The sequence below is a fragment of the Micropterus salmoides genome, unplaced genomic scaffold (genome assembly GCF_014851395.1).
Source record: "Micropterus salmoides isolate LMB-PRFRI ecotype aquatic unplaced genomic scaffold, ASM1485139v1 Ms_hic_scaffold_8, whole genome shotgun sequence".
NCBI classification, from domain to species: Eukaryota; Metazoa; Chordata; class Actinopteri; order Centrarchiformes; family Centrarchidae; genus Micropterus; species Micropterus salmoides.
In genome coordinates, this window is record NW_024044570.1 from 14,071,800 (window position 1) to 14,088,764 (window position 16,965).

Consider the following 16,965-nt stretch of genomic DNA (forward strand, 5'->3'; position numbering starts at 1 on the left):
CTATAATGCATCGTTTGAGGAATGCTCAGATATCTGGAAACAGTTAATTTATTTCTTTTAAAGGAGACAACATTTATTTGCATTTTCATAAATTGCTCTTCATCCTCTTAAACTTGTCTTTGTCTAAATATAGACAGAATGAGGTTTCTTCCTAACCAATTACACACATGAGGTAATCACAGTAGCAACTTGTGTGAGTGGCTGTCCTTGGCTTTCCTCCTTCCGAACCCCTATGCCAAGTATTTACAAAGTGTGCGTGAGTGTGTATTTCTGTAAGTGTGTATCCGGCGTCGCTATTAGTACGATCGGTGAATGAATGTGTGCGTGTGAGAGTTTGTTATAAATTGAAAGAGGGGTTTTAAGAAGGTCAGCCGTGCTAGTCAACAGCTCCTTTGGATCACGTCGTTCTAGTTCCAACTACTCTGCTCGAAATCAAATAGGGGGCATTTGACCCAGTCTGACGTATGCTCTGTAGGGCTGGGGATGACAGCGTCTCAGACATGGAATGACTCTATAAAGGTAGCGCTGTATCTGGGAAGCCACTGATTCACGCTGCTTTACTTTTTAAGTCTACTGACTTTCTACAACACACGCCTTTGGTGTGAGAGACCCGGGTTCAGTTCCCCACTGTGACCCATACACCATTGTGTTCCTGAGCAAGACACTTAACCCCTAGTTGCTCCAGAGGTGTGCGACCTCTGACATGTATAGCAATTGTAAGTCACTTTGGAGCGTCAGGTTAATGTAATTACTTCTATACAGCTACTGGTTCAAAATGGGTTTGCACAAAAGAATAGTACTGTATGTAACATGAGATGATATAAATCCATCTACCACCAGAGATTTTTCCATAATGTTTAACTGTGGTAACTATCACACAAATATCTCTGGATGTATCAGAGCTCTTCTGTGGACATGTACATATGTTACTCAGTGAGTCTACTCACGCAGCGAGACTGCTTTATGACAGTATTGAATTTTACATGATTTTTGCATTAATGTGATGAAATTCTTTGATTCAACAGATAATTTATCCATTAAAAAATTTCTCAACTGATTATTCAGAAGAATCTTGACATCATGACATGTGCAGATGAGATAAATTAAGGAAAAACAGGCCTGCAGCTTCAGTGCTCCTTGCCAAATCTGTGAAACTGAACTTGGACTGATAGACACCGTTTTTCCACAAGATATTCCCTCAATTATTTACACTACCTTTATTTAATCAGGTAGTTTCTTATGCAAGTATACTTGTACTTATACTTATGTATCTCTTTTGCAAGAGAGACCTCTTGAGAGTACAGCAGATGGAAAGAAAAACAAACATAGCCAGACCATAAAGACCATAGTATTTTAGTCATCATTTCATATTCACCAAAACATTCAGTGAGCCCTTGTACAGGAAGCATCTTCATTTGATATGTTTCTCCACTCATTTATTAATGTTTTCCATTTAATTTGCCCTTGACTGTATATGGATATTGTGCACCAGCTGCATGCACTGCATCACATTTTCTCCACTTAAATGCACCCTAGAGTTTTTTTAATCTATATTCCTTACCTCCAGTCAAACCTGGGTTAAATTTGGTTGATAAACGAAAGTTTTTAGACAGCTGTTGTTGAAATGCTGTCAAAACAATGGTTATAAGTAACCCAAACATCTATCAACATTTATCTTTTAACAGAATGTGGTTGAAAATGTAATATTTCCCGTCTAGCCAGTACTGAATTTACAGATACCAATATCTATATTTAACAGTTTTTTAAAAATCCAAAATTGATATCAGCTGATTTTGTTTATAAATGCATGGCATTAACAAATGTTAAAATCTTAAATTTTGACCTTGATACACTATATTGCCAAAGGTTTTGGGACGCCTGACTTTAAATGTACATGAAGGTTAATTACATCCCATTCTTAATCTGTAGGGTTTAATATGGAGTTGGCCCACCATATGCAGCCACAACAACTTCAACTCTGCTGTGAAGGCTGTTCACAAAGTTTAGGAGTGTGTTCATGGGAGTTTTTAAACCATTCTTCTAGAAATCCATTGTGAGGTCAGGCACAGATGTTGACGAGAAGGCCTGGCTTGCAGTCTCCGCTCTAATTCATCCCAAAGGTTTTGGGTCAGGACTTAGTGCAGGCCAGTCAAGTTCCAATCCAAACTCGCTCATCCATGTCTTTATGGACCTTGTTATTATTATTTTATTATTAAGTGTTTATTTCATATATATATGTAAAACAGAAACATCCGACAAGAAAATGCAATCAAATTGCAAATCAAAATGATTAAATAACACAATAATAAATTAATTAATAATAATAATAGTTACAGCCAAAGAAATTTTTTGAGACGCTTGTCAATTTCTTTACATATTCAAAAAAGAGATGGAAGAAGAAAAAAAACTTGCTCTTGTGCACTGATGTCATGTTGGAACAGGAAGGGGCCATCCCAAAACTGTTTCCACAAAGTTGGAAGCATGAAATTGTACAATTTCCTCTTACTGGAACTAAGGGGCCATGCCCAACCCAACTCGTCTATCGGATTGCCAGACAGAGAAGCGTGATTCGTCACTCCAGAGAGCGCGTCTCCACTGCCCTAGTGGCGGCGTGCTTTACACCAATGCATCGCTTCCACTTTGTTATAATACCACTAACAATTGACCGTGGAATATATTAGCCTTCGTCAATTTATCAGATAAATAATTCAGTGACAATAATAGCATCTTATCATAAAGATGACTTTGTAAGGGTTACCTTATACATTTTAGTCTTCACTCATCAGTCAGTGTATATGGCTGAGATATGAGGAGTGTGTGCAGCTGCATCTAATTAATAGTGTGAAAGTTTCTGACTAATAGAGCCTAAGCTGTGTTTATGCCGTCCGCATCACCCGATCTGCAAGTGAGCGGAGCACACAGTCTCCTCACCCTTAGGTGTCTGAACCCAGGGCTTCCACTATAGCAAGTGGATACCCCAGCCAAGCTCCTTGCCAGTTCCTGGGTTTTGATAGCCACCAATTTTAGCCTGCTGTCATCTGAAGTTGATGTTCATGTTTTTGCTGATAGGTAACCAGGCATGTAGCGAGAGATGAAACTAGATACCTCAGATCCGGAGGGTAGGGCTCCTTGGAATTACCTCTGCATGTCCCATACCACGCCTACCTTGGATTATCATTGCACTCCTTGATCGAGCCTTTCCCTTTTTTAGTAGAGAGTGTCGTCCAAAATCCAGACCGGGGGCAACTGTGGGGAGATCAGTTCACAGGAGAACCACACGTGGGTTATTAATCAAGGATGACTTCAAAGGTTGCAGAGTTAAATTTTTATTGGTAACTTTATGTTTATATGATTCTAATCTCTCTCTCTCTCTCTCTCACTCTCGCTCTCTCTCTCTCTCTCTCTCTCTCTCGCTCTCTCGCTCTCTCTCTAAGCATTTGGTTTCATATCCACCTCCAGGCTGAGTGAGCTCCTGTTGATTTCTATCAGTATAATTTATTTAAGCCCTCTTCATTCTCAGTGGGCGGTGCCTCTACCAGAATATTATAACAATTTAACATTTAACAGTACACAGTATCCTGACTACAGCTGAAACACTCAATTAATTACTCAATTAACTGACATTTCTCAGATTTTATAGTATTATAGAGTAAACGAATATAGATACAATCATTTTTATAAATAATAATCCTTAGTTGCTGCCCTAACCCCTACACCCTTACGCTGCTTTGGATCAGACACTGATCAGAGCTAAAGTCAAAAAAAAGATATAAAAATAAATTACACCACCCTTTAAATAACATGGTGCTAATCTGCACATGAATGTTTTTCCAACGCCACTTGTGGAGGGGTTTCCCTGTTGGATGAAAACTGTTTAGTTTAAGAAACCCAGTCAGACCAAAGCGACCTAGTGATGTTGGTGCCTCTTACACCTGCACCAGCAAAGGGTTGTGCCAAATTGATAATGTCAAACACAGGAACTCCTTCTCTACAGATAGAATGAAATAGATTTCCATGCTCTACTATACAACCTGTCTGGCTTCTTCACTTGGCATGCTGCTGAAGACTCTACCGCCAAATCATCAAAAAACATTCTGCTGTGCAAATAATTTCAAGAATCATTTGAAGTGAGTGCAGGTTTCCCTTTTTGGGATTATTTTCTTTATAGGATGAACCATATTTACACTGGCACTTACAGGGCCTCACTTGTTCAGAAGCTCAAAGGTTTACTCAGTGTTAACTCAAACATTTTCCTCTTTTGCACCTCACCTGCCATGTCCTTTACATGTTACAGTGAGGTCTACAACGTAAACAGACTGCTGAACCGTAACATTAGGTCAGGCCGAGGCCGACCCTGAGCATCTGGACTGCAAGATGCTGCCATGTGTCTGATAGCATTTCTAAATCCATAGCTTCCTTGAAATCTTCTAACTTGTGCCTGCTCATTAATAAGTATTTCATTGCATCCTCATACTCACAAACAAGGCCAATTCAGAGCATGGGGGCTGATTTCCCTCCTTGTTTAGAATTTTGCTTTTTTTTCTCAATTGTTGCTGCTGGAGACATGTTTGTTCATTTTTGTTGTGTTTGCATTGTGCATCTAATGTTAACATGGCAGTATGTTTTTGACTGCAGAGGACTTGTGGGTTCCTCATATAGCCACTGGTTAACTGGTTTTGGGATGATGACAGCACATTCTGAGTTGAAATGATTACGGGTTCTTCAACTACTGTAAATACAGCACAATAAACTAGGCCTATAGATTCATATTAAGAATTTATACACATGTCTGTGTCTGCATAGATTATGTATTTTCAGCTTTCACCAGAGCTGTAATTGAATCCAGCTCAAAAAGCAACCCTCTGCTGTGGAACCTTAGAGACTCCTATAAATAAACAGGCAACACTCCTTCAACACTTGCCTATATGGCACATGGAATGATTAGCTCATGGCAAGAGCCCTCTGATCTTGCAGTGTGTAGCCACAACTATTTTCTGTCAGCTATGTGCATTGCTTAGCTCTTGGAGCGTGTCAAGAATGTGGTCTCTTAGGAATTCACAAAATTGAGTTAGCCTACACTGTACGTTGCCACACATGGATGTTGTAACAGGGTAATTTGTAAAGAAACACTAATCCTAACCTTTATGTAAACGGAATATGTAGGTAGGTTAATATGGGTTCAATATTACTGTATAATACCACAAAATAAGAGGTTTAACTCAACCAGTGGTGGTGGTGTACTGAAAGGTGGAGTAAGTGATTCTGGAGAAATCCAACAGCATGACAAATACCATGATGTAGACCAGGTGTTTTGTGAGGTGGGCCTCCCCAGGGGGGCTCCAAACAGTTTCAGGGGAGGCTCAGTGAATGGAAGTGAAACAATATTACATTACTTATTGCATTAGTTATCAAAAGATGATCACATAGTATACAGTAGTTTTGGGGTATTATTTTCTCCCCATCAGAGTCAGAAACTAATAAATGCCTTAGGAGTGACCTTTTTTTAAACTATTTGGTGAAATCAGGAATTATGTCAAACAGCAATATTAGGCCAATGGCTAAAATGCTGAGTGTCTTTGGGATCTGATAATATAATCATTATCTGGGCGTTTCCCTAGCTTTGTCTGAGGAGAGGCCCGCAGTCTCTGACTTTGAAAACCCCTGATATAGACTGAACAATGACACAGCAAGTTATGTAAGTAACGTTAGCTTAGTTGTGGGTTAGCCTACTGTGGCTACAGTTGCTGCTGCAAAGCTATCATTCAGAGAGGATGACATGGTTCCAGAGCAAGCACACCAGCTCCATACAGTGATACTCGCAACTCTCCTGCTACTATAGCTAACATTACAACAACAGCATGTCTTGGCAAACAAGAATAGTGTTCTGTATTCTGTTCGAATAGGCTAGAAAATAATGTTGAAATAACCCCCCAAAATTACATATTTACTTCAGAAAGCATAGGAGTCTGAGGTTTTATTAAAGAGGTGGTATTATTCTCATTTTCAGGTTCATAATCTTATTGAGGGGTTGTAGCAGAACAGGTTTACATGGTTTAATTTTTAAAAAAACACCATATTTTTTGTCATACTGCACATTGCTGTAGCTCCTCTTTTCACCCTGTGTGCTGAAGGAGTGTCGGACTAGCCGCTTGACGAGCATTATGACGCGCATTTTGCTGTGTCATCGCAGTGATCAAAGGGAAATGGCTGGACTACAAAGCCATTTTCAGGCACATGCACAAAAAAGATATATAACTCAATAAAGGAGAGGGGAAGCTAAAAAGCATAATACCACCTCTTTAAGCAATATTCGACCACTAAGAGTCAGACATCTGACACACTGCCTTGATGTGGTATCATTTGCTTATAGTTGTCATGTAATCTGTTAGCAAACAATTGCCTACTTAGCTACATACTTAAACCTTAAGCTCCTGGCCACTTGATGAATATTGTCCGATATTCACTTACCTTTTAGTTTTTTCTGCAACTCCTAATAATAATATCTAGGTTTTTGGGGTGCACTTAACAGCCACTTCTTTCTTGACGTTTTGCAGCTACTGGTAATGTAGAGTCTATTGGCAGACCGAAGAGCAAAAATACATACATATGATACATACTAAAAGAGACCAGAGGTAAGAGGTAGGTTGTAATGCGTACAATAAGGATAATTTGAACATTCTGTCAACATTCATGGAAACTTAATAAATAGCCATTGACCCTTCTCAAGTATAAATCCAGCTGTTAATGGCTGCTGCTAACTCAATAATTAACATTATTCTCCGTTATGTAACCTTTACTATATTTGTGTATTCCCCAGTTTTAATTGGGTGAAACAGCAACCCTCTGGAAAGCAATTCGATTGTTTGGTATTGTGCAACAATGTAAGTAGCAAATAATTTCAAGTCTACCACAAAGAGGCCAGGTGAAGGTGGCAGCCCTTCGTTCATTATGAGAGAAAAAGTTAATGGTCGACGGTACTGTGGCTTTCTAAATAACTAATGAAACCACTAAAAATTGACTATCAGCTTAATATAAATAAAACAACCAGTTACAACTTAGTTTTGTCAACTAATGTCGTTATAACGTCGTTGGGACTGGTGTTCTTCAGATGTCTGTAGGTGAAGCAAACACTCCCTCTCCTCTCTCTCTGCTGGCTTCCTTGCTTTCCTTTGGCATAATGTCTTGTCTGTATGGCATAATGTTACTGTGCAACAGTTGGGACAATTTAGTACAGTAAAAGTAGCAAGCGCAGTGTAGCAATAGTAAAGTACCATAAGTAAAAGTCCTTAATTCAACATTTTACATTTTTATTTTAAAAGTACAGACGTATAGAAATCAACATATACTTAAATTACCCAAAGTAAAAGTAGGCTACTCATTATGCTGTCTGACACATTATATTGTTGGATTATACTCATTGACACACTCATGTGTAAGCATTTCTAATATTGCTGCTTGGCTAATGGTGGAGCTAATTGTTACTAACCTAAACTGCTGGTTAGCTTAATCTATAATACATAATTGTTTATTAGTCTATAAAAGTAACCAGCAACTACTTGTCAAATAAATGTGGCGGAGTTTGAAGAACATTATTTCACTCTGAAATGTAGTGGAGTAGAAGTATAAAGTAGCATAAAATTGAAATACTCAAGTAGTAGATAGTAGATACACTGAGTTACATTCTGCCACTGCTGTGCAATTGCTAATGTGGTTATGTTGCTTGTAGTTGGTCAAATGTAAGTTACCTCGTTTTGCCTTAATGTTTGTGATAACTAATAGTCATCACTGATGAAGTTTGTTATTGTGTGCTGTTTGCACACTATACTCAGCACTATGGACAGGGCTTTCAAATCTCAAATTCACTTAATTCATATTATTAGTTGTCAATGCAGTGGTCTAGTCTAGTTGTCACATGTTGGAATGTTTTAATCATTTGCTTGATTTCAAGATGTGATTTATAATACATAGTCTTTATTGTCTCTAGAGGAAATTGGTATATATAATAGGCTATTTTGCATATCATGTCATGTATTTGATATATACAAATAGAGAAGTGCGTCCCTGAAGTTGGCCGAGCATGGTGTTCAGAGCCAAATTGGCAAAGGGGCCAAGACTCTTACAAACACTTGCGCTTTTCCATTTCAGGGTCAATGTTTAATGGCATTTTTGTAATTCACTGCACTGCAGGTGATTTCCACAGTTTTTACCAACCATAGGAATAGGAAACTGTAACTTTTAAAAACATATTTTGTGGCATCAGTGTTGTTGCAGTCCTCTTGCAGTACAGGACCTTGCAGACACAAACGTATGTAGTTGTACCAATTTGTAAAGTCAGGTGCAGGTATTTAAATCTTAAACACTTTTTTTTTTTTTACATTTAATGCATTCATTAGAAGGAGAGGAACACTATTATATGGTAATTTCCCTAAATGCATACTGTTTAGCTTTTAGAAGACAGTGCGTAGGTAGAGCCAACATTATGTCTATAAAACCATAAAAACAAATTGACTCTTTACATTGAGCAGGTTTGTGATTATGCTGTACCAACATTCTTGAAACAGACTAGATTGTACACTCTTGCTTATCCGATGATACTGTATATGATAATGATAAACAAGAAAATGTGGTGGCTGTCATGTTTATACACTTGTAGATGTGTCTGGAAAGGCTGCTTCTAGTACATAGATGCATAGTGACCATGGCAGGGAGTTTTGAGTGACAGGGTAATTGAATTACATTCTGGCAGCAGCTCCAGCGTGGATGTTCTGGAAATAGGCCCTCCAACCATTAAAGAAATTGTTTAACTGTGGGCTTTGCTGGGTTTTCCTGACTCAAAGGTTTTGCTGGTAAAAGACTGTCATAGTATCAACGTAATAAAACTCTCCTGAGGAACATGCTGACTCGAGAAACTGAGGGTGTGCAGGCCCAAAGAACAGAATATTTTGTACCTGATAGTTCGATGGAAATGTGAGGATGATATGTCACCAGGGGACATCAGAGATAGTAACTGCATTCCTTTATTTTAATTAGGGCTGAACAATTAATCCTTTTCAAATCGAAATTGCGATTTGAAAGAACGCGATTAGCTAATCGTGAAGATGGCGATTAAGATGTAGGTAAATTATTTTTAAACAGTCGTGCAGTTACAGAAGTATGTCGTTGTCATCCTTGTGTGACAGATCTGCCAATCACAAGTGCCATGCGCCTCCTGTTACGGTCCTACTCACCAATCAGAGCGGGCACAGGATGTGTACATTTTACAACAACAAAAGAAACTAGATGGAAACGTGTGTTATAATGGCACCAGCGTGCAGTTTTGCATTTATTTAGAAAATCGACCTGATTCTCTATGCCTTTCTGTCTGACTTCCTGCCCAGTAGTCTTCTCTGTGCTGCTTGACGCGACTTCTGTCAAAAATAGACCTGCAGTGAATGTTGAACTTTAGCTAAACTTTAGAAAACAATTGCAAATCGAATCACAATCGCAATATCTGGCAGAAAAATCGCAATTAGATGTTTTCCCCCAAATTGTTCAGCCCTAATTTTAATTAGTATAAAAGGTATGCAGGGAATTTACACACCAAGCCATTACGAGTGGCTCTGTCAAAACAGAAACAGCAACAAGAGCATTCAGACCCAAGAAGGATTGTTATTACCTGATTATGAGTTGAGTTAAACAGAATAAATAGTAAAACTAGACAAAATATCAGCCTTTCCCAAAGCTAATCTTATGTTATCAGTTGAGTTTCAAGAAATGTTTATTCACAAGTTGAGGGTTAGAAAGCTATAGGGGAAAACCGTGGATGTAGACTATGTCCTGTTAAAGGTTTCTGAATGGACGTTTTGAAGCCCAGTTTTGGGTTCAGTGCTGACAGCCGCGTTAGACTGTAGTTGATAGTTAGGAGGTGCCTGCCAACAAAGCAAAAGCCCCCAAAACAAACTTACTTTTAAGCCTTTTACATTTATGTTTGTTCATTTGGCAGATGCTTTTTTCCAAAGCGACTTACATTTGAGAAACAACATACAAACATCAGTAAAGTAAAAAATCTACATGTGACAATAGATACTAAGAGCAGGAATAAATGCTAGTAAGAGCTATTAGCACATACGGCATTAATGATACCTAGGAGAAGAAGTAAGAGATGAAGAGTTTTAGGGTAGTGCCGGATCGAGGTGGCAGAGCCCCTGCCTCTGATTGATTTTCTATGAGAAGCAGGCTAGTTTCATTTTGTTTTGTCCAACCAACAATCCAAAAAAGATCTTCCATTCACTTTCATAGAAGACCGAAAATACCATAAAATTGCCACACATAAGAAGCTGGAACTAGTAAGCTTTATGTGATTTTTGCTTTAAAAAATTAGGCCTATTCATATATTTCTTGATTTTTAAAATGCTTGTCATTCAAAATTATTTCAATTGGTTAAATGACTACTCAATCTGCTGTACATTAAGTATATTATCTTTGTTCTGACATAGAATATTATTTAAAAGCATCTTCTGCATTGATGTATATTACATGTATCAAATCTGCAACAACAATTGAAGCAAACACAAAACTTAATTTCGATTGACAAACACGGATCTGCCCACAAGCAGCTGTTTCTGCGTGATGTTGTTGTCTCCTAGCAAACTCTGGTTACCTCATCACATTGAGTCTCCAGTAGAGCTGAAACAATTAATTATTAGATGATAATCAGTTAATTATTTTAGTAATTTCCAGCAAAATTGCTGAACATTACGTGGTTCTAGCTTCTCGCTTGTGAGCATTTGCTGCTTTTCTTTGTCGTATGTGATTAAAATGAATATGTTTTGTTTTGTCACCTTGGGCTATGGAAAATTGTGATGAACATTTTTCACTATTTTACGCATTTTCCACTATATTAAATTTTAAAGTAAGCAGTTAATTGGCTAATACATAAAATAATGGGCAGATCAATCAATCATGACAATAATTGTTAGTTGTAGCCCTAGTCTTTGGGATGGTGGTTATTATTTGGTTAATCTTTGCTTAGTGGTTGGCTCGAGTGCTAATGGTAGCTTGTGATTGTCAGAGGATGTGGTGCATTAACAGTGGACATGTTAAGCTGAGCAAAATATTGACATTTGTAAAATTCAACTAATAGTCTGTTGATAATGAACTGATAATTAGCAGTGTACAGTCCAAATTAGGTGACTGAAAAACATGGTAAGTGGGCATGAGAACTAATTAACTAAGGGACTAAGGGCAGGCAACTGAAAATCGAGGGTGCATTTCGCAGAGCAATTTGCTTTTCTTTAATTGTTTATGGATACTCCTGATTTGTTCCGAGGTTGCAGAGCAATCTCTACACTCTGACATACATTCAGTAGTTTTACTTGAAGCGCTTCAGCATGTGCTCTTTATTACTTCATCATATCTGACATGCTGATGGTCTACATATGACGGTCTGTATATGAGTCAGGCCAGCTGCCCTTGCAGTACACTAAATAGAAGGCCAAAAGTCAGGGGGTGAGCTGACTGAGGGAGGGGCAGGTTGTCTCCTATTACAGCAGTGGCCACCAGAGCTCAGCCAGACTCATCATTCCCTTCCACAGTCCCTTTGCTTTCTCTATAACTACAACACCTGCTGCATGGCCCTCTGCTTACTCGTCTCCCACTACAAACTTTTGGCCTGTAGCTGCATGGGAAAAAAGGGAACACAGGTGTTTTTATCTGATGTGTGAAGAGAATTAAGCTGCTGGCATTACTGTTGATCCACCCAGCAGAAAGCTAACAGATACTTGATTGGAATTAAGCAAATATTTTAAAGAAGCAGTCATCCCTAAAACCCTCAACATTAGTGTTGGTAATGCGCCTTCCATTTGTGGGTTTTGGGTTTTTTTCTTCCATTGTGTAATAAGATCGGGATTAACCCCATGTCAATATCTGACTGGATAGTGTTATGACACATCAGGATACAGCCAGTGCAGCAACAGTGCAGAAAAAGTATTGAATTGTATTTGAATTGTAACAGTAGTTGGAAAAAATATAAGTAAAATAAAACAGTAACACACCTGTATTTACAAAATCACAGCCCAGTGAAAGTACAACTGTATGAAACGATTACCGGTTTAACGGTAAACCATGGTAAAATTCCCGACGTTTATTATTACCGTACACATTTTAATTACCATGATAACCGGGTACGGTTAACCGCGCTATTATAATCTCACGGCAAACACTGTCCAGCGTCTACCAGAAGCAGGCGCGCACGCGCAGAATGCAACGTGGGTTTGTTTGGGTCAATGACTACATGGCGGAAGACAACGCTGCGGAGATTTATAGTGAACGCAGGGTGAGTTAATTTGTAGATTTGGTTTGTCTGTCTGACTTGCTAACAGCGTGCAAACTGAAGCTTTGAGTGTTAGCTGCTCTTGTAGAAACGCTACTCTTGTTGTGTGCGTCGTGTGTCGGCAGAGTCTATTCGTCCACTGCACATGATAACACGTTATGCAGTTTAGTAAACCAACCAGCATATCTAGAAACGCTACAGACTCCTCTGTATTTATGTCAGGTTTTGGGCTCTGCAGTTACTATCACTGTCTTCTAAAGTCTTGTAATTGTAACGGGGTCATTGTATTACCTATATAATATAAAATATAAAATCTTGATAATGCACACTTGGAATAATTTCATATGTTTACAAAAGGTATTTGCTGTTATTTTATTGTTCTAAATAGAACACCTGATTTTAAATGTACAGTTGACATGAAATAGAAATAAAATAAATGGAGAACCACTTCACTCTGGAGTAGGAATATGTTAGTAAACTTTTTTACTGTAAATTAGCATGTCAGATAGACCTGCTATCCTGTCCAGGATTTTGTCTTGGTGTTACTGGTGAAGAGACAGCCTGACTGCTCCCCATACCTACTCAAAAATAATGAATAAAAAGTTTCAGTTTCTTGCTATAAAAATAACATTCTCCTGTGTCATTCAGGACACTGTTAAAGGACTACAGCATAAATTACAATCAATCATTACTACATTATTTTTGTTAAGTTATCAAGCTACAATTTTCTCAGAAGACTAAAAACATGTCTTAAGATAGATGTTTGCAATGAAGAAGAAATGATCCTGTGACAAAAGTGGTGCACAAGTGGCATACAGATACTACACAAAATGCATCTTATAAGGCTTATTGTCATTTTACTAGGATCTGAAACAAAACAAAAAGTGGGCCAAAACAGTAAGTGAAGTGTAGGGCACAGACACATTTGATACATCTGAAGCAATGAAAAGTAACAAATCAACAGGACTATGATGTGTTTTCCAGTTCTGCATTATTAATGTGGTAGTAATGGAATAATTACAATGGGCTTACATCATTTCAGCCTCAGTTATTATTTTTTTCTAATCATCTTATTTGTACATTTGTACCTCAAATATGGAAAGGAAATCTGAAAGTAATTACAAAACATACATTTTATTGCTCACAAAAGTAGTTGAATTTTATTAACACTAACTTCTGAAAAGTCCCTGAATGTCACCATCCCATTGCTTGCTGTTTGAACAAATGAGGTGTATTTAAAAGCTGTCTGTGGAGACGCTGACGACCTGCGGCTGCACTCTGTTCCTGTTACAGTTAAAGAGCCAGGCCGCCCTCCTGTGGCAGTAGCGCTTTGACAGCAGCACATAGAGTACAGGGTTGATACAGGGGTGCAGGTACTGCAGCACTGTACAGATAAAGTAAAACGTCTCCCATGCCTGTCCATGGCGATACCGCCCCAGGTACACACACAGCTCCAGCACATAACCAGGCAGCCAGCACATTGAGAAAGTAGCAGCAGCCAAGAACACCATGACAGAGGCACGGCGGGTGTTCCTGGCACTGGACAATGACATTACAGGACTCTTGTGGAGAAAGAGAGCCAGCCGGACATAGTTGAAGGCGATGATTAGCATTGGAATAAAGTAGAAAAGTACAAACTGGCTTAGGACCACTTGGTAGTGGTGCTCATGAATGGTTGGAAGGCAGAAAGTGAAGTTTGCCAGGCTTGAGCCCACGCTGTCTTTGGTGGCAAACATACGCAGCGGCAGGCTGATGAAGAAGCTGAGAGCCCAGACCAGGATAAACATGAGGATGACCAGGTCCAGGGTGGGCGGCTGATACGGGTTGGTGATGATCATGGCACGGGTCATGGATACGGCACACAATGAGTAGGTGCTGGCGGCCAGGCTGAAGGCCAGCAAGAACTGGTAGACCTTGCAGGAGATGTCCCCCAGAGGCCAGGAGTGGCTGACGGCAGAGTGCAAGGTGAAGGGGATGAGTACGAGGGTGAGGAAGTCGGCCAAAGTCATGCTGAATAGGAGGATGTCGAGGCGGTTCTTACGTAACGAGTTGTACTTAGCAAACAGAGAGAAGACCAGCAGGTTGGCACAGAGCCCAATGCCCAGGATCACTCCACAGGTGCAGGCAAAGATCAGCCCATAGGTATTGGGAACAGCCATATTATCCCCGATTTGACATCACCTTATAAATAAAATATATTCATCATTTATATTTAGGAGATTAGTTGATTGACAGATTGACAGTGACTTTTTTTTGTAATCTCTTAAATGTTCAGTCATCTTTCAAGCAAAAGCTGGTTCAAGCTTTTCAGGATTTTATGCTTGTCTTTGTTGGTTATGTAAAATTAACATCTTTATGTTTTTGACTATTGGTTAAACAAAACAACACATTTTAAATATTTTAAATTGGGCTCTGGAAGAAACATTTGATTATATAATATATAATAATAAGTTGCTGCCCTATTAATGTTATTCCTAGAGAAAGAGGAAAGTTACATTTCAATTAATATTCATTTACAATCACTACAAATCTAAATTGTTTCTAGTTTGGTCTAAATGCATTTTTTGATTAAGCAAATATCATCTGAAAGTGATTTAACACTTCAACACAATGTTCTGCGTCTGCTAAAACACAAAATGTCTTTTCATTAACATTTTGACAGCTACTCTTAACTGCTGTGTTTTAGCTGATAGTGTAACGTACTGGAATAGGTGTTTGTCTTATCAGAATTCATTGCATTTTAAAATGGTGTCAGATTCAACAATTATCCATCATTGTGATGTACTCACCATCGTCGTTCCTCAAAGCAGTATCGTCAGGCTCATGAGTGAATTATCATTATTATGTAAAGTGGAGAATTCTCTTTCAGTGTTATCCATCCTGTTAAACTAGACTGAAGCAGGGAGTGGTGGCAGCCTTCCAGGCTTCATTACAAAGTGTGATTGTTGAATGTGGAGGGAAGAAAGGCAAACATCACTTGGGTCAAATTGATTCTGGATGACTAGGTTTAAAGAGAAACGGCCTCACACCAGCTGCTGAAAGAACAGGGACATACTATACATGCCTGTTTTGTTATTATTATAAGTCGATGTATGTGTATATTTCGGTTTTGTTTTTAGAAACAGTCTGATCTAATCTGTGCGTCTACAGTATATCAGTTTATATCAGACTTTGTGAAGTATAGAAATACCTCATTGACTGAGTCTGGGTCACTGACCTTTCCTGACCTCTCTCCATGAAGATGGTTTTGAGATTGCATTCATACTGTATGAAATATAATTAAAAAATAGCACTCTCCAAAGAACAAAGAACAGTCCATTGATGCTGTTCTCTGTTCCTATCCCTTCTCTGGAGATATTAATGTCTCTCTCCATTGCTTGATTGATTTCTTCAGCTGCAGGCTCCTGACGGCGGCTTTATCAAGCTTTCCACAGCATTTATGACTCTGTGTCAGCTAATGGCCTACGGTGTACACTGCTGCTCTTAGCACAGGATATAGCTGATGCTGATGCATTTGCTAACCCTTCCATTACCAGTGCCGTTCAGTCAGCGGCTGTTAAAACTGCCAAGTTCTCAAGTGTGACATTAACAGCTTTGTTGTGTTCTACCCGTGCTAAAAAGTCAACAGAAACATTGATGTTTCCTTTTTCAAGCTCATCAACTTTATAGTAAATTTTACTTTATAGTAACCTTTTTATTTCCTTTCTACGAGCAGAAAACCCCTGCTCCACCTCTAAAGCAAGGTTAAAGGTCATGATAAAATGTACAAACCAGCACTACAAAAACTGAAAGGGACTCAATGATTTGCTGAAAGACACTTCAGCAGGACAGATGCATATTGTGATTGAACTCAGGCCCTTGGTCTTTAAATCACCCTGTTTTCTACCCTTTTCTACGTTTAGCCACTGATTCCTTAAGAAGAGGTGGTGTGCATAGAGATCTACTCCATATCAACTTAATTTATTAAAGATTTTAGGGATAAAATAGGTAACTCAAGGTATAGGTAGGTATAGGTATTCTCAAATGTGAGGATTTGCTTCTTTATTTGTCTTATGTAATTGAATACTGAATATATTTGGGGTTTTTTTGTTATCTGGACACAACAAGCAGTTGAAAGAGGTCACCTTGGGCTCTCTGAAATATCCACATCAGGTTTCAGAATTAAAATAGGTAGCTGACTATGCTGCTGGTTAATGTGATTTGCAATCAATCGATTGTTGTAGTACACTGATTTATGCATATTGCTCCTGATACAACCAACACTTAGTACACACGCAATCAAAGGGCAGTAAAAAGTAATTTTGCTCTATAAGATGTCATAAAATAGTGAATTGGCCCATCATAATTTTCCAAAGCCCAAGGTGATGTCTTCAAATGTCTCGATTTGTTTGACAAAACAAAATCCAGATATAGTCAATTTAATATCATAAAAGACAATAAAAAAGCAAACCCTCATATTTTAGTAGTTAGAATGAGGTAATGTTTAGCCTTTCTCCTTGAAAAGTGACTTAAAGGCTCAACCGCTAATCAAAATAGTAACTGATTGATTTCATGCTGATCGAATACTTGACTAATCATTTTAGCTTTACCTGTCATAAATGATTAGTTGCACATTTGAGCCACATGGCCAGTGAACAAAGACACTATAATCAAAA

At 38.5% G+C, this 16,965-nt stretch overlaps 1 protein-coding gene across 1 annotated transcript; it reads right to left on the reverse strand.

The window, feature by feature from the left end:
- Window positions 1–13,545: 13,545 nt before the first annotated feature.
- LOC119893758 (galanin receptor 2a) lies at window positions 13,546–14,480 on the reverse strand. Its single transcript, XM_038706091.1, has one exon. The coding sequence runs from the start codon at window positions 14,467–14,469 to the stop codon at window positions 13,546–13,548; it is 924 nt and encodes a 307-aa protein (XP_038562019.1). The 5' UTR covers window positions 14,470–14,480.
- Between the last annotated feature and the right edge of the window lie 2,485 nt (window positions 14,481–16,965).

Coding starts and splice junctions, on each gene's coding strand:
- LOC119893758 (XM_038706091.1), bottom strand. CDS start 14,469: ATGGCTGTTCCCAATACCTATGGGCTGATCTTTGCCTGCACCTGTGGA.